Source organism: Anoplopoma fimbria, chromosome 13 (assembly GCF_027596085.1).
Source record: "Anoplopoma fimbria isolate UVic2021 breed Golden Eagle Sablefish chromosome 13, Afim_UVic_2022, whole genome shotgun sequence".
Taxonomy (NCBI): domain Eukaryota; kingdom Metazoa; phylum Chordata; class Actinopteri; order Perciformes; family Anoplopomatidae; genus Anoplopoma; species Anoplopoma fimbria.
In genome coordinates, this window is record NC_072461.1 from 24,983,348 (window position 1) to 25,001,469 (window position 18,122).

The 18,122-nt window shown below is 41.4% G+C and overlaps 1 protein-coding gene across 5 annotated transcripts in view; it reads left to right on the top strand.

Moving 5' to 3' along the window:
- Nucleotides 1-18,122, top strand: part of adamts3 (ADAM metallopeptidase with thrombospondin type 1 motif, 3) — a 230,648-nt gene that overhangs the window by 92,317 nt on the left and 120,209 nt on the right. For 4 of the 5 annotated variants that reach the window (XM_054610315.1, XM_054610314.1, XM_054610316.1 and 1 more), the window contains exons 9-16: nucleotides 38-181; nucleotides 2,425-2,557; nucleotides 7,892-8,005; nucleotides 9,140-9,285; nucleotides 10,451-10,626; nucleotides 11,754-11,887; nucleotides 13,084-13,207; nucleotides 17,358-17,438. In XM_054610315.1, coding sequence (XP_054466290.1) covers nucleotides 38-181; nucleotides 2,425-2,557; nucleotides 7,892-8,005; nucleotides 9,140-9,285; nucleotides 10,451-10,626; nucleotides 11,754-11,887; nucleotides 13,084-13,207; nucleotides 17,358-17,438 — 1,052 coding nt within the window. The remainder of the gene's footprint in view (nucleotides 1-37; nucleotides 182-2,424; nucleotides 2,558-7,891; nucleotides 8,006-9,139; nucleotides 9,286-10,450; nucleotides 10,627-11,753; nucleotides 11,888-13,083; nucleotides 13,208-17,357; nucleotides 17,439-18,122) is intronic. The other variant, XM_054610313.1, reaches the window with a different exon arrangement.

The window sequence follows — 18,122 nt, forward strand, 5'->3', positions numbered from 1 at the left end:
GCAGTCTGGCAAATGCTCGTCTCTCTCTTTGGAACAGGTTGGGCATGGAGCACGACGGCCAAGGCAACCGCTGTGGAGACGAGACAGCCATGGGGAGCGTGATGGCTCCTCTGGTGCAGGCGGCCTTCCACCGGTACCACTGGTCCATGTGCAGCGGACAGGAGCTGAAGAGATACATCCAGTGAGTTCATGGGTACAGTTAATAAACACATGTAGAAGTGGAAATGTTTAAATTCATTATCTAAAAGAATAGGAATGCTGATGCGTTGTTGACCATATTTGACTTCAGAGCAGCCTAAATAAATGAACTTGAAAGATATTAGGATGTGAAATCCTGGTACAGTTGATGACAAGCATTGGAAGACAAAATCATTATGTAGAAAGCAGTCAGAGAACTCAACCCTCTGCCGCAACCTCATGTTTCAATGCAAGAAAACGTTTAGACATTTTCATCCGGATCTACTTAAAAATCGAGCCATCATAGAGAATCATGCTGAATGGCTGCCATGATTATTTTTTAGAGAATACCTAAATCTTTTCTGGATATAAAGGAACTTTTTAAAGGATACATCTTGCAACATTTCAACTATGTTAAACCCATAACCGTTACTTTATTGCAACTACATGTGTGCACAATTCATTCATTCAAGAGTTATGGCAGTTTACATCTGATAAGTTTTAATCCATTATAGCATATAAAAAAACCTTTTGTCTTTTTGAATCAGATTAAATTTAAAAAGCAGGCTGACAAAAAAAATATAAAAAGAGTGTGATCTATTCTTGAGACAGTAGATCTTTAGACAAGCACCGAACATATTTCAAACGTGAAAGCACCACTTTCGTTGGATACAGTTCATCATTTGAAATAAAATCAAAAAGAGCAGCATGCCATGTTTAAACAGACCATCGGGGTTTGGTCCCTCAGCTGTACGAGAATTGATTTCTGACAGAGAAAGATCAGTAGTGCGCCGACACCAAACGAATCACGGCGAATCAATGGAGACGACAATGGCAATGTGCAATCAACCGACATACAGGGCACTGGATTTTTCCGTTTCTTTTCTTTTTTTTTCGAGCAGCTCCCGGCTATTTCAAGTGGATCCATTGCAGAGAAAAAATCAATATGTGGTATGAAAATTGCTGCTGCAGTATGATAATGTAAGATGATAAACGGGAATGCTTTGGTTCTCCTGAGGGGGACAGATAGAGCTTGGTGATGTAGCTGCGATGAAATATGTCAATATATGAAGTACAGACAATCATTATGACTTACTCTGAGTTGGGCTTCTCCTTGAAAAAAAAAATATATATAATAAAGCCAGGCTGGGATTTACTGCAGCCAAGCTTCTTTTCAGCAGCTGCCTACATGAAGCCTAATCCGTCCAAAAACTGAAATACAAACGCAGATTTTTTAGATAGAATATTCACAGGTATAAAAGGAGCTACATCTGCTCTGCATTTTTAAAACATGGCTTTGATTTTGGTTTGTTGGCTCGTTAATTAGGTGGAAAACTAAAGCACGTGATGATGGAGTTTCACATAATTCAAGGTAAAACAAATTGAGGGAGGTGGAACTACTTTTACGGCAGCAGTCCTGTCGTATTCCCCACAGTGAAGCTCTGAATTGCTTCTACTCAGTCAATTTTTAATTACTGTCTCAACTCCTCCTGGGGCTGCCCGGTGGTGTCGCGGGTCCAGCTCTCGGGTTAGACGGGCCTTCTGTGTGGAGTTTGCATGTTCTCCCCGTGTCAGCGTGGGTTCTCTCCGGGTTCTCCGGCTTCCTCCCACAGTCCAAAGACATGCAGCTTAGGTTAATTGATGACTCTGAATTTCCCGTAGGTGTGGATGTGAGCGTGAATGGTTGTTTGTCTATATATGTCGGCCCTGTGATAGTCTGACTCCAGCCCCCCCCGCAACCCTTAACTGGATAAGCGGTTATGGAAGATGAATGAATGAATGAACTCCTGCAAATCGTAGCCTACAGCCTTTGAGCCGCTTGATGTCTTTTAGCATGAAACATCTGGGCAACCAGAGTTGAGTTTCACAGACGTAAAACGCCCGAAAAAACGTTGAAAAAACGTTGAAAAAAACGTTGAAAAAACGTTGAAAAAACGTTGAAAAAACATCGAAGGAGACGCAACTAGGGTGACAACGGCATCTTTGTTTAAAAAAGAAACTCTGTCGATCAGAAATTCTGAGATTTCTCTCTGAGTTATGATCAAATATACGTTTAAAGCAGAAGAATGCAAGAAAAGAGGTTTGTCTCTGATGTAAAGTTATATGTGAGTAAATGCCTGACTATCTTTGCAGCCTAACTTAAAAAATAAACACCACCATGTCTTCATCAGGATAGCGATATTGATTCTCTGTTCAGCTTCCGACATCAACATCTCCTCCTCTTCTTCTTCCTTCCTTCCCTCGCAGCACGTACGACTGTCTGCTGGACGACCCCTTCAAACACGACTGGCCACAGCTCCCCGAGCTGCCTGGCATCAACTACTCCATGGATGAGCAGTGTCGCTTCGACTTCGGAGTGGGCTATAAGATCTGCACCTCAGTGAGTACATGCCCCTCAGGCTTCCGTTTAGTGGACACGAGCTACAGTTACCGGCTCAGTGTGTGGTATGTCCCCGGAAAACGTTTCTGTAAGAGAAAGAGATAAGAGCGAAAGATAGAATCCATTTTCTCTCAGAGATCGAATGGAAATGCTACTTCAGACGAGCAGAGCAGAGACAGAAACACGTGCAGGAGATGATGACGGCGGCCTTCCAGGCTGCTGACTTTTTAAATATCAGCGAGATCCACACTGATGTTAGATTAGCGAGCACTTCAAACGCACATCTGCTGACTTTTGCACAGTCACACCTGCTGTCCTGATGGTTCTCTCTCTGCAGATGGAAGGGTGATAACAACTTGTCCTCTCCATTCGCTGGTCACATCACTTTGATCTACACTGGCTTATAATTGATGTCACATTTCTATGAAAGGGATGAATAATGGCGCTAATTAGAGCCTTGATCTAACAGATATATATATATAAAAAAAACTAGATTCATCACCATTCAAGGGGTGAATTTTCAAGCCTTACTTTCATCAAAAAAGTTTTCCGATTGAAAGTTCAAAGAAGTGCTGGAAGGAGTTCTTTTTCTTGGACTTGAATTGAGCGGGAAATGGAGCACAAGCTGCAAAAGTGAGTTTAGAAAGTCTGAAAATCGCAGCAATGGATGTGAAATTGATTTGATGAAGGCCTTGATACATCAGGTCATGCAGAGAACTAAAAAGCTGTTTCTGTCAAACAAAAATCTGAAAACTTGCAGGGGGTGAGTCATCTTACATCGGGATTTTTGGGGAGATATGTGTGTACTTTGATGACCGGGCAGATCCATGGGGAGATTCTGACCAAGATCTTCACTCCATGACTAAGCTCGTAATTTTTCTGGCCTCACGAGGGAGGACGGCTCCATCGTTTGATTTCAGCACGAAAAAGAATCTGGAAGTAAACCTGCTCCGTCTGAGGTTTTAGAAAGTCCAGCTGTATCTTTCACTTTGCTCTTTGCAAATAACTCTAAAGGTTAGTTTTTGGTCCTTTGTATATGTGGTGTCTTATCACATTGCTGAAGAGTGAGTAAGACATTTTAAGACAACTAGATGTTACAATTAACTTCATGAAATGAAATCAAACTGTGAAAAGGTTAAAGCTGTACAAGGTAGCCCCGCCCTAAAGCATACCCTGCTTTATGGTCTGTTTGACTCTAAATAGGAGCATCATTTACTAAATGAACATCATGCTGTATTGAAGAAGACTTGAAACTAGAGATTGAGACCATAAACTCATGTTTACAATGTTTACTGAGGGAATAAATCAAGAGAGAAGTAGAGTCATTTTCTCATAGACTTCTATACAACCAGAGGAGTCGCCCACTGAAAGTTTAAGGCTCTTCGGCGTTTTCGTCACTTCTCAGACCCAGAGATTGATGCTTGATGCTTGAACTTTTCTTCAGCATTGAAGGACTGCTATAATCATCATAATTTAAGTTCACAATCAAATGGCTACTTGTACTGTAAGGGAAAGTGGTAGCTCTTAAAGTGACAATCAAGAACAATCAACCGATGCTGTTGTTCTTAGTTTTTCAGAGCGTTTCAGGGTTTCAGGGCGCATAACTTTATTGTTTGATCTCACCGCTCTCGGGGGCCTTGTTTCCAGACACTGTACTCCACCTTTCCCAGCACCAAATGGCAGACGGATAAAGTGAGCAACTAACAGGCGAACATTGTGGAGCTTTGAGCTGCTAAAGAGCCAAAGATTTATCTCAGTGAGTAGAGACCAATAACAGACCTAAAAGGAGAGAGGATATTGAACTTTGTTTTGCCCGTCGGCCCTGACTCAAAATAAATGCTAATGCTGGTTTTACATATGCTTTATGTGTGGAGCTAATCTGAATAACATGAGGAGCATCAACGGAATAAATGTGAGCCAGAGCAGCGAAACGCAAAAGCAGTGTGTAAAACACTTCACTCTGGTAGAAAACAATTACAAAGAGCCGCCCCAGGCTGCTCAGACACACTCAATCAATCAGGGCCTTAGCCTCTTCCCATTAATTGGCTTTACTGGAGACCTTTTGTTCACACTGCAATGGACCGGCAACCTTTTTCAGTTCCCTGTTTTCCACCAAATGTCTGCAGAGAGGTCTGGAGCCATGAAAACACAGGCAAGAAAAGAACAACGGCGTTTGATATGAAGATATTACCATTTATGGAGAATGTCTATAAGACGGTTTAGTGTTAGAGATAAGACGTTTATGATTATGAGACAAAAAATGACTTTCGCGCCTCAACTACCACAAAGCGCCATTGTTGTCAGATAAAGATGCTGGACAACTGATTGGTTTGTTTTCCCCGTCTATCGTCCGTTTATAGAGGCAGGCTACCAACATAAAAACCCTAAAAGCAGCGGGGAATCTCTCTTTTACAGAAATGATCACTTACTTTTGAGATTACCCAAGTGGAAACGCTGGCAGTCACACATCTCATTTTTGAATCTGAGTGCTGGCTGAGTGTTCCAGTGGGAGGAGGAACTGAACTGATTTAAATTCAGAGACTAAAGTGTTAGCTCTCCTGCTGCGGTGCTCTCAGGTGAGGCCGGTTTTTAACACTGACCCGGTGATGGCCCTCTCTTTGGATTTCATGGACTGTGATGATTTGCTTCCATGTTGAATTCTGTTCAGTGCATCAGGATTTCCGGGCCCCGCGGTGATGATGATTGGCTCCATGTCATGCGGCCTTATGAAAGCAGACTTCATGTATTTAGATTTAATTTTGTTTTGGGTTGAAGGCTGGCCTCCCGCTGAAAGTCAACAGGTAGAATCAACAACTGTGACCGCTCAGTCAATCTGAAATTCTTTCATGTCGAGCGGTTCATTACTTTACTGGATAACAATATGGCCCCTGGGCGGACTGCACATTGAGTGTTTTAGTTCATTATGAAGTTGTGGCTATCCAAATATTCTGATTTGTGTACAGCCCTGCAGGCTTCGGATTTCTTAAGTATTCCATCTCGAGTAGAAAACAGACTTACATAACCAGAATTGTATTTGGAAAGAAAAAGCTCAACATGTTGAAGAAAGAGAGATTAAAATAAACTATTCAGGCCCTGAATATTATTTAATGATAACATGTATTGAATGCAAAATCACTGTGTAGAAAAATCATCTTTTTCTACTTAAAAATAAACTTCAACAAGGCACTCTTTATTTTTCTGAAAATCTGAAGGATTTGCCAAAGAAGTGAAATAATCTTGTTTTTATTCATCACTGAAATAAAGCGTCGCTGGCTGACAAAATAAAAAAAGTTACATTTATGCTGGAAACTTTCAAAAGGATGGCAGCTTGTTGACAGATTTTTCACTTGTTTTATGGCGGAAAAGATATTTAAACCCTGAACAAGACTAGGTGACTTATTAGGACAGGTACACGTTGGCAGAATGCAATCATTTTATTTTTGAAAATAGATAAGCAACCAACAATGATTTATCAAAGATCAAAGAATAACAACCGCACAAACTTTCAGTTGTTTTTCTCCAAACATTGCCCTCTTTCTCTCTCTCTCTCTCACACACACACACACACACACACACACACACACACACACACACACACACACACACACACACACACACACACACACACACACACACACACACACTCTCTCTCTCTCTCTCTCTCTAAATTGAGTGCATCAGGATGTCAGGATAAGCAGTTAACTCTGTAGTGATAGCTGCCTTGTAGCATCTGCTATTGGTGAACAATAAGGCCTCTCTAGTTAGCCCCTAGTGACCCACACACAGTTTCACAGACTATGGGAGTAATGCAGGCCGCTGTGCAGCCGCTGTTTGAGTCTGAGCCCAGAGGATTCTCTTTGTGTCGCAAGCTAAACCGGCCTTTTGTTGGTTTGATTGTTGAGGAAAGAAAAAAAACGCCTTTCAATCCAGCTAATTGTCTTTTGTGCCTCTGCAAACAAAGAGACACTCGCCCGAGCAATTGAGCAAGATCAGAGGAGGAGAAGTGGCTGCTGGGAGAAACCTTCAGAGAGTCCTGTTAAACCCCTCAGGATCCAGATGTTCAAATATTTAGTTATTTCCATTAAGTCGTAATAAGTGAGATGGACAGAGGAAGCGGTTCTTAATCAGCGACCCTATCATGGTGATTTGAATGCTAATTATCCCTTCATTTGTTGATGATTAACGGTCTGAAGTCACCATAACATATTTACCATAATTACGATCTGTCTGTTAACTAATGCATACATCTAAAGAGACAGGGCATGAAGCCTCATTGAGCCTCATTTTACTGTATTGTTGCACATATATTACATAATAATGTTCTCTCTTCTTTGTTTCGTGTAGAGTAACAACTGAAGTTTGAAAAAGTTTGAGATGAGAAAAAGCTTACCTTGATGCAGGTTGAGAAATCTCTCCACCCGTTTCTTTCAACAGGTCGTAGAGGTCATTTTAGGGCTCATGGTTTACAGCCATGCTCAGGGCAGCTGATCAGCACATTTTTTGGAGTTCCTTCAATCAGACTGATCTGCTCAAATCTGTATAAAAAAAGAAAAAGAGCATCACATTACAGTCATTTAGCAGACGCTTTTATCCAAAGCGACTTACAGTCAGTAGTATATTACATATCATTCACCCATTCACACACTGATGACAGGCTACCATGCAAGGTGCCACCATCAGACTCTAACTAACATTCATCATCCAGTCCACACCGATGGCAAGCCTTCAGGAGCAACTTGGGGTTAAGTGTCTTGCCCAAGGACACATCGACTGCCGAAGCCGGGTATTGAACCACTGACCCTCTGATTGGAAAACTACCTTGCTCTCCACTACGCCACAGCTGCCCCATCACCACTCTGGCTGAAGAGGAGGTTAACAATAAGCTGTTTTCCCAAGAAAACCTTCATAATCCACTCAGCTTTAGTGTCCGATAGTGGAGCCGGTAACACTTGTAAACAACGGCTAGGTCTGCAGGCTGTCAGCTGTCTGTCAGACATAAAGACTGACTGTGGGATACCTAAACACCTTTTTTACAGTTTTTTATCAGTTTTTGTGTTTTTTTGTAATTAACCCATTCTGAACCGAATTTGCATCTGTGCACAGAGGGTAATAATGTTCTTAAGCTCTTATTAAAGGAATTATTTTAAGTCACAGGTCAAATTTGTCTTTGAAATCAGTGATGAAAAACGATGCTTTGAATATATGAAAAGAAAATCCGACTAATGTCCATATCTGCCTTTCAGCTGTTCAGGGTTATGAATCACACATTTGTTAGATGCTTTCTTTCATTCGTATTTGAGATAACGAACATGATTTTTTTTTTCTGTGTTTCAGTTTCGTACCTTCGACCCGTGTAAACAGCTGTGGTGCAGTCACCCGGACAACCCCTACTTCTGCAAAACCAAGAAGGGGCCGCCTCTGGATGGGACGGAGTGTGCTGCTGGGAAAGTAAGCTACATTTATTAAAGAAGTATGTGGACACCATTAAAAAGTGCCTGGACACGGAGATACGATAACAACACAACTCGGTACATACAGCCGTTTTCCCATCATTGAATTGCAAATAATATAGCAAAATCCCTGTTTCTTCAGAGTAAATCAGCAACAACATTACATTGATATGTGAAAAACCACCAGCCTCCCCTCTTATGTTGGTTTTTCAACCAGTTTTTCGAATCTGGCTGCAGGAATTTGATCTCATTCAGCCACAATAGCATTTGTTTCTACTTGCCAAGCCTCCACAGATGGCTACAAGTTACGCACATAGTAGTTTTTCCTCAACATGCTGGTGGTGACAGTATTCTCAATATTCTGTGATGAGGTCATGGAGGGTAACCAAAAACACCAAAGACAAAACATGCAACTCCACAGTGCCGAGGAGAAATTACAATTAACTTTTAACTCATTTGTGATGTGAAATTTCATTGCCTCAAACAAACCCCGTAAAGAAATAAGTCAAATATTTGCAACAACAAATGCATTACAATGAAACGAAGGTTGAAAGGTTGAATATCATGAAAACAATTTAATTCTGTAGAATTTAAAAGTCAATTGGCCGTCTTTTTAAAATCCTGAGACATATTAATAGTTAAAATGTATCCATTTATTGCTTCTTATTTAAAGATATTAGCTTTTATCAGTATTTGTGGTAGTCTAGTATGAAAATTCGAAAAATTCCGAGGTGCACTACCAACGTTGCAACAACGTCTGCAGTCTTCACACTTAACGCACAATACATGTTGACGCCACGACATGGACTTAGCTTCAGTTAGGTGAAACTCCAATGTTTGGTAATAAGGCCTGGCTTCACAGTGGAATTCCCACCTCATCTTAAGGATGTTGGGTGGGGTTGAGGTTGTGGATGTCTGTCAAGTTCCTCATCACCAAACTGGGAAAATCATTTCTTTATGGAACTGGGAAGAACCCTCTTTAAACCGTCAGCAACCGTTGGAATCACACTATTGTCTTAAATATTGTTGTAATATTTATAATAAAAAATGACACTCCTGACCACACCTTTATTGTGTATTGTGATATTTCTATGCCTGGCTGACCTTGACTCTCTCCTGTCGTTCTCTCTAGTGGTGCTACAAAGGTCACTGCATGTGGAAAAACCCTAATCAGGTCAAGCAAGACGGCGTCTGGGGCTCCTGGAGCAAATACGGCTCCTGCTCGCGCTCCTGTGGAACTGGAGTCCGCTTCCGGACTCGTCAGTGCAACAACCCAGCGTGAGTGGACAAAAGCAACAATATCACGATTTGAATAGAAATAATGGAGAATAATGATAGAACGGCCAGCTGAAAAATATCATAGGATAATTAGATTTTGTGTACGCCTTTCTATACAACCTTGAATGAGCTGAGTTAAGGGATTGATAGTAGTTTATTGAGGATGTCCTCATCAGAAAAAAGAGAGCATTGGTTGTTTGTTCGTGCCCTTCAAATGGTCCATGGTAACAATTTTCTGACAAGAAACTCGAGAGGAATAAATCAGGAAGAAGATTGGGCTGAACGCTTGGTCACATTTCACACTATATCTCATACTAACCTCCCAGAGGCAGGGCTTTGCTGGGCAGACTGTCAGACCCTGCTGCAATAAAATGAGAGGTTTTCTCTCAAGGGACTCTGGTGCTCGGAAACACAACCACGTTTGTCCACAAAATGAAAATTCTTCAAAAGTAAAAACTTTACGAAAACTTGGTGGTCATGCATTGTTCATTACACATTCAAATGTCAGGGGGGTCATGAATGTAAACACCTCATAGAGAAAAGGATTTATAGAAAATCAATCCCTCCATAGGTGAATAACATTATTGTATGGTGGTGGTAATGGTCAGTGAGCTGCATTTGTTTAACCTGACCCCCCCAGATGGAAACCGTCATTGAGAACTGTTTGGAAATGGGCAGGCACTTTAAAAAAAATACTTGGCAGGTGATTGGACGAATCATCTGTCAATCAAACTCTTACCAAAGCCAGTCAGGAGAAGAGAGAAATGAACTTTTTGATGTCTTTCATTGCTTTTCCTTACTCTTTATTCACCAGATAACTGAGGCTGTTGCAGCATCTATGCTAACCTCTTAAGAAGGCCGTAGATGCCAGTAGCTCCTCATTGGAGTCTGATTGGTCCATGCATTACTTGAAGCTTAACAAGATGGATTTTAGTATGATATAACAATCCAAATACAGTCCGAGGTAGATATTTGATGTGGGACATCTCAGAGGGCTCCAAAGAGGCTGAATGTTTTTTGCATACGCCGATTAAAAAATTATCTCTAACTTTAGTCAAAGTTTCTCAGCATCATATTTGGAGCTGGATTTGCTTTCTCATTCTTAGTTTCAAAGAGTTCCTCACAGTCTGATCATCTCTGATGTTCGTCCATTTCCCTCCTCCAGACCCTCCAACGGGGGCCAGGACTGCCCGGGAGTGAACTTCGAGTATCAGCTGTGCAACACTGATGACTGCCCCAAGCACTTCGAAGACTTCCGAGCTCAGCAGTGCCAGCTCCGCAACTCTCACTTTGAGTTCCAAAATGCCAAACACCATTGGCTGCCCTACGAGCATCCTGACGGTGAGCCAGAACAGTTTTGTTCCGGCGTTTGTGCCAAAACGGAACAATGAAAGTCAACACGTGGACCGGACTATTTTGTGCATATGCAACTTTTTCAATTGTGTTGTGTCTGCTTTTCTTTCATTTGTTCAGTTTTTGTCTTCTCTTCCCTTTGCCTTCTCTTTTCCTTGTTTTGGTCTCACAGTCTAACACCATCCAAGCTCAAAAAGTGCCCTTTTTCTGTAAAAGGTGCTGGATATATGCGGTGCAAAACTTCTAATCTTTGGCGATCGCTGCTCTTTATCAAACTTTTGCTCTGTCAGTGTGTGGCTTCGCTCCATGGAGCCGTTTTTAGCAGCTCATTGCACCTAAATTGGTCTGGGTTTTCAAAGTCAGTCATGCGGAAAGGAAGTAGGGGAAAACCTACTGAGAAGCTGCAGGGAGGGAAGGCGGTAAAGTGGAAACCCATTGTTTTTTTGGAAAGTAAAGAGCCTTTTCTAAAGAGCGCAGTGAATTTTCGTACATCAAGATAAATACCCCCCCCCCCCCCCCCCCAGGCGCTGTGAATGTGGGGGGTTGTGTCAGGCAGTTTATCCGGTGTATAACATATGCCAAATCAAATATGCTGAACATGAAACTGATTTCCATTTTTTTCGGTCGGGGCCAGTTAGATGGAAATAGCTGATTCGCTGTGGCAACAGTGAACGGGGAGAGCTAAAAGAAGAAAAAGTGCAATTTGGTACAATAGAAAGTCCATGTGGTTTCATACAAGTTCATATTTATGAGTGTGAACTCAGATCAGGGCTTAATGACAAGTCTTAGATTGGCGCATGTGCACAAATGAATAACTTTAGTGGGATTCATCATCATTGTATTATTTAATAGATAAAGAAAAAGAACACTATATACAAATTTACCCTTTACTTTGTTTATGCCTTTGCACTGGAGAATGCGGTTGCTCACTGTGATTCATTGTTTGTTTTTCTATAATGTGAGTCAGGCTCTTTATACAGTACATGAGATATGTTTCACTTAGAAAAGTATGAAATTATATATAAAAAAAACGTCTTTAATAATATTCTTGTTTTTCCAAGTTGTTTTTTCTTCCTCATAATCCTACAACCGTCTAATGATCTGATGTCTTGCAGCCAACAAGAGATGCCACATGTACTGCCAGTCAAAGGAGACCGGAGACCTGGCCTACATGAAGCAGCTGGTGCATGATGGGACGCGATGCTCCTACAAAGATGCCTACAGTATCTGCGTGCGTGGAGAATGCGTGGTAAGGTTATTTAAACTACATTCTTTTGACCGTGCAAATCAGCGACTGCAGACTGTCTGAATGTTGACAGCTTTCAGTGACGCAGTGTGAAGTTGCTGAACTGCACAATCAGTAACTGTGAACGTGTTGTGATTAGAGCCAAGCTGCTGTTTCAGAAGCAGCTTTATTAAACTGAAGCTTTATAATAATGTTTCGATTTGTTCCTAATGTGTCTAACAATGTACAGGAATTAACAGCAGGAATTAATTAAAGCAGGATGTCAATATACACATAAGTACATAAGTAGGTACGTGTCCTGTAGCAGTCTTTCTCTTCTTTTTAACTGGCTACTGCTTTTCCACAGTGTGTTCAATGTTTACAGGAGTTTAGGTGAAATAATTCACAGCTACAAGAATTTGTTCAAAAATAATGATAGCAATTTTTCTGGTGTGCATTCCCAACTGTGTTTTGTGCTTTTAAAAAGGCTGCTCTACCTCTCACAGTACAAGAGTAATGAGTCAATGTATATAGTACCCAGTGGTGGAAGAAGTACTCACATCTTTTACTGAAGTAAAAGTACAACAACAGTGTAGACATACAAGATAAATTCATGCATTCAGTTTTGTCATTTAGCAAAAAGTGATATAGTATGCAGAATGTTGCATTTATTATATTATTGTATTATAATCATTCATTTAAGCATCACTTTAATGTTGCAGCTTGTTAAGGGGGAGCTAATCTTAAAATACTCTATATACTGGTGGATAGCCTAATCTATAAAAATACATCATTTGTCGATTGTATTTTGTATTAATAATCTGATCCTGAAAAGTAACTTCAGCTGTAAATGTATGAATGTAGTGAACTGAATGTATAAAGTAGCACAACATAGAAATGCCTCTAGGTAAGTACACATCTTTCAAGATTGTACACAAGTGCAGTACTTGAGTAAATGTACCACCACTGAAATAACCTCATTAACGCCCACATGCTGTATCTATTTAAACAGCATCTATATAATTAGTTTACTAACCCGCAGTCAAACAAATTCATGACAATCTGTCCTCATTCTGCTCACACAACGAGGTGTCCATTCAGCACCGATAATCAGATCGCTAATGAAGCCTTAAGATGTCACCTGACAGTTGATAATGTCAGAGTTCAAAGACCAAACGGAATCTCAGCTCATCTGTCTTATCGTTCACTTTGTTCTCCAGAAAGTCGGCTGCGACAGAGAGATCGGCTCCATCAAAGTCGAGGACAAGTGCGGCGTCTGCGGTGGAGACAACTCCCACTGCCGCACCGTTAAAGGAACCTTCACCCGCACACCAAAGAAACCTGGTAAGAACACATGGAGCCGGTACCAGCACAACGTCTGCACACAGAATATGTTGAATGATTCTTCCCTGTTTTATCTCCCGCATGTTTTCTCACCTCCAGATAATGAATGTTTCCTATATCCGTGATGCACAATGAGAAAATGATTAACCTTAATAAGACGTAAACATACTGCACTGTTGTCTATACATCATATGTAAATCATCACTTTAAAGGTGCTAAATTCAAAATTCAGAGAATTTCTGTTGCCTCCACATGGCTCTGAACATGGCCGTTCTGACAAAGCTAACAGTGTTTAGTTGAGGGGGAACCGGAGGGCGGGCGCTGCCAGGCCTATCGTTTGTTTTGCTCATGCAGAGGAGAAAATTATCTAAAAAGCCCCCCCCCCCCGGCAGATTATTTAAAGGTTAAAGGGCTCTTTTGGGCCCTCCATTGACGCTACACTGTTATGAGAAGCGAAGGCCATGAGCTAGCAAGTAGTGGCATACTAACATGCACCACCAATATATCTTTAAATAGCAAATAGTTGTTTGCCGGTATATTAATGCTCTGAATTTTGAATAAAGAACCTTCAATGGAGCTCACACTGTTTCGTCTGCATGTGGCGAACACTGAACTCAGTAATTGCAGTAAGTGACTAATCTAATAGAGGCCTGTGATTTCAGTGGTCAAGGTTCTAAAGAAATGAACTGTGCAGTTTTTCTTCTGTGTCCATTACATTGATGAGAGCATTAGCCGATCACATTAAACCCATTATCAGGACACTGACACCCTTTAGTGCTTATTTTTAAGCTTGTCACTGGCTCTTTCAATCCATTTTTTTCTTTTCAAATCCGAAATCCAACCCTTAACAAACAAACTCTGATATCTGAAGGAGAAAAGACTCACGGTCACCAAAAGGCTTAAGAGAGTAGTCTTTTTTGCAGAGTGCTTATTTAGATCAACTGAGAGAGTTTACTTATTGTAAAAAAAGGATAAGTGTCGAGTAACATCTGGAAACATTCCCAGATTGGCGGAAAAAAAGCTCATTGGCACACAGCTGGAACGAAGTAAGGAATTTAACCACCGTCCTTTTTTTTTTTTACTGAAATGAGAAATAGCCAGGGAGCTGTTAGATGACTCTGCAATGCACCTGTGCAGCTCGGGGGGGCAAACACAATTATAACCCCAGGAACAGGAGCACCCTGACTTCTTCAAAATGAGCCTGAGAGAAGACGGTGGATGCATTAACATCACTCCTCTGCCTTTGCAGAATGCAGGAGGTGGATGCAATAAACAGACTACACCTGTGGACCATTAAGTTCAACAGAAAGCTCAATTTAACCGACACCGGGTAGCATCCGAAATGTTGAAAATTCTAAAGTGTACTGTGCTAAAACAGTATGCTATGACACTTAGTATAAAGAACATAAACTAGTGTTTGCAGTACGTACATAGAATATAATTGGGTCACAGCTCTATATCTGCTTCACAGATGTAGTTTTTATTAATGATTTGACTTAAGACATTTGTTTTGCTGTGTCGTTTCACACAGAACAACACGGCAGTTGTAATGTTTGTCTCAAAACGACACACAACTGTCAACCCGACTGTGATGGAAACACAGAAAAGGGATGATGATTTGTACAAGCTGTGGTGTAACTGTGCAGTGTTTCTAATAATTCCATCTCAGGTTTCATTGATTGAAAGCCCTGCTGAGATCATAGAGGTGTGAATGAAATTGCATCCACCTCCTGTAGATCTCCATGGCATTTCTTATTTGCTCATCTGCAGGAATTTGCACCCACAGTTGAATATGAATGAGCCTGTAGGGATGCAGAGTGACATGAGAATCTGACAGCCGTCACAGTTGTCGTCCGAACAGCAGGGTGCTTCTGGATTAACACACTTATTAATTAGCAGAGAGGCAATGAAGCCCCTCTTTAGTTATTTCATTTATATAAAAAAAAATGTTTTATCAAATTTAGAAGTTCAGAAACAAAGTGTGCTTTCTCTTCCCAGAAAGCTTCCTCAAGTTATCTCCCCTCTGCAGCCACACAGGGCACAGACACACACACACACACACACACACACACACACACACACACACACACACACACACACACACACACACACACACACACACACACACACACACACACACACAAGCTAATGTTTTGCTCGTCAATACAAAACACACTTTGCACTGTGTTAAGCTGCATGAGTGTGACTAAGTGGTTCATTTCCTTTTTTTTGAAAAATGTGTCTTCACACTGACCGCCAGCATGAAGAAGGAAAAAAACCGACGTGACGAATGACCCATTTACTTAAACGGTTTGATGATGCCGTGCTAAGATCCATCTCTGAAGCCGGCCTCCTCCGTCCTTTCACTTTTTATTTAAACCATGTGATGTCATAAAGTCAATAAAAAAAATCTTCAGATAACAAAACAAAATGGACTTTCTGAGAGAGAGCCTGGACAGGACGGCTTCATCAAACCGTTTCAGGATTGTTGGATCTGTGATCATTCCTTTTTTTTCTTAACATCTCTCTCTTTTTTTAACCACTCACCATTTTTTAACAGGGAAACAGTTAAGCAAGAGAGCCCAAACAGAACCCCCTTTGTTGGAAGACACAATATGCAAGTATCCAGTGTCAATGAATCCCTCACCACCTCTTCTCTAGCACCTTCTGTGCAGCTTGTAGTGCAGATGGATGCCTAACGCTGTAGAGACCTGAGTGATATAAGCTGCTGTTTCCTCTGTTCCTTGTTACTAATTAACTGTCTATTTAGGTCTGACTCCACTGTTGTAGCTGTCACAGGTTCATTATCCAGTCAAGTCCTTAGAACTGTGTATAAAGAGCTATCATCACATGTATGGTTATGTAATGTAAAGTGCTTCAACAGCCTAACAAACTAACTTTAAAGTCAGAAGTGTCGCATTAAAACCGACCTGCAGACCTTTGGAGGCAATCTGGGATGTTGTTGGCTATTTACAGTCTGATTGATTCAACCTCAAATGGCGTGCTGATGCTCGTTTCAACCCGAGCATCAACACGCGACAGGTCCATCTTGTGCACAGTTTTTCCTATCATCAGCCCACCAAAAAAAACGAAAAAAAACCATTGATCAAAATGTAATTTCTATCGAGCGGTTCGTGTTTCTTTCTGAAATCGGCTGCCCTCCTGAAAATGTTCCCTCAGAAGCCGGAGGAGCATCTTTTTCCCATTTTTCCAAAAGTTAAATTGCAATTTATCGTCTCAAAGTGATTCGCCACCTGTTGTAACCTGGAGTGAACCCCGGCGACGGCTCGCCAGCGCATTCATTACCACAATCATCTCAGCGGCAGCGCTGCAGCTCCGTCCTGGTGATTGGCATGTGCCAGCAAAAAAAAATTAGTTTGCCTCCTCATCCGATGTGAATTCCTCTGGTCCCTGCTATGCTAATTTACAATGCTTCCACTGTAGGTGATGTTGATGCAGAGAAACAGTGAGACGGTGGAAATCGGAGAGAGGAGAGGAAAACTCTACGAGACCAAACTAACAGATTCCTTTTTATTTTGAAGGGAAGACCAGAGGAGCCTTCTCTTTGCCCAAAGGAGCTCGAAATGTGTTTTTAAATGAAACCGAAGACTCTAGAAATATACTGGGTGAGTCACGGTAGGTTTGCAAAGCGGTGGACATCCGTGACAGAAGAACTTTGCTGCCCTGTAGTTCTGAAAAAAGCTCTTACTTATGACTTATTGAAACATGGCCGAAGGCGTTCACATCCGTCTGCTCATAATCAATATGAAAACAGAGAAAGCGGGGAGGGTTTCGGTTCATTTGGGAGACGCCAAAGTCATGTGTTTATTGCACAAGGAGTCATTTTAGACACCACGGATGGATGTGAATGAAAGGCCTGTTTCATGAGTTTTACCTGCAGGAGGAAAGCTGACAAGTAGACATTTAACCATTTTCTTCTCTTCCCTCAAACGTCCTTCAAACGTCCTTGTAGAGCAAAGAGAAGCAGACTTCTGATCCAATGCGTGATGTCCACCACTGCAAACAGAAAACAGATCATTCCTGTATCTGCTTAACTTACCTGTCTGTGTCTTTATCTTTCCTAACCCTCCCTCCCTCCTCCTCTTCTGCTGCTGCCGCCGCTGCTGCTGCTGCTGCAAACTTGGCAAAGGTTACCTTAAGATGTTTCTCATTCCTCCTGGAGCTAGACATGTGATCATCCAAGAACATGAGGCCTCCCCTCAAATTCTTGGTAAGTGTGACTTCCTAACACGAGAAACACATGTTTGCAAACGAGAGGGGAGACATCATCACCCCCCTCCCTCATGTTTCTCCCCGGGAGACGAGTGGGAGCGTTAACTGTAAAATCATAGATTGTGGGCTTTGCATCGTTTATTCATTGTCACCCTTCGAGGCGGAGAAAATGAGTCTTCATAAAGCTCATTCATCATTAATCAATCTGTTAAAGAGAGCTTGAGAGCTTGAAATTAGCATAGTGTTATTCTCGATTAATTTGAGGTGAATTCAGTCGTACTGTAGTTAGCAATCAGCATTATTCATGACCTGTAGAGTCAGAATGCAAATATCCTCATATTCATAATTGAGTGTAATTAGAGACGCGCTGATTTACGTTTTTCAGTTGATAAATTTCCAATTGTCGTTGTTCACATTGACACACGTGTGCCTCCACCGTTACCGTGGAAGGTTTTCAGAGTGACTGAAAAATACATATAGCTATTTGTCAAAGTCTAAAATAAACTGTGGGAGTAAAACCTTAAAAACATTTGGAACAACTAACTCAATCGGACACTTATTACATCATAATTCATCCTCAACATGCTGCTCAGAGTCATCACAGTGACCGGCTCCATTGGAGAACGCAGATAGCTGAAAAAAAGCTACCGTTAACGGAAGTTGCATTGATTTGCATTATGAT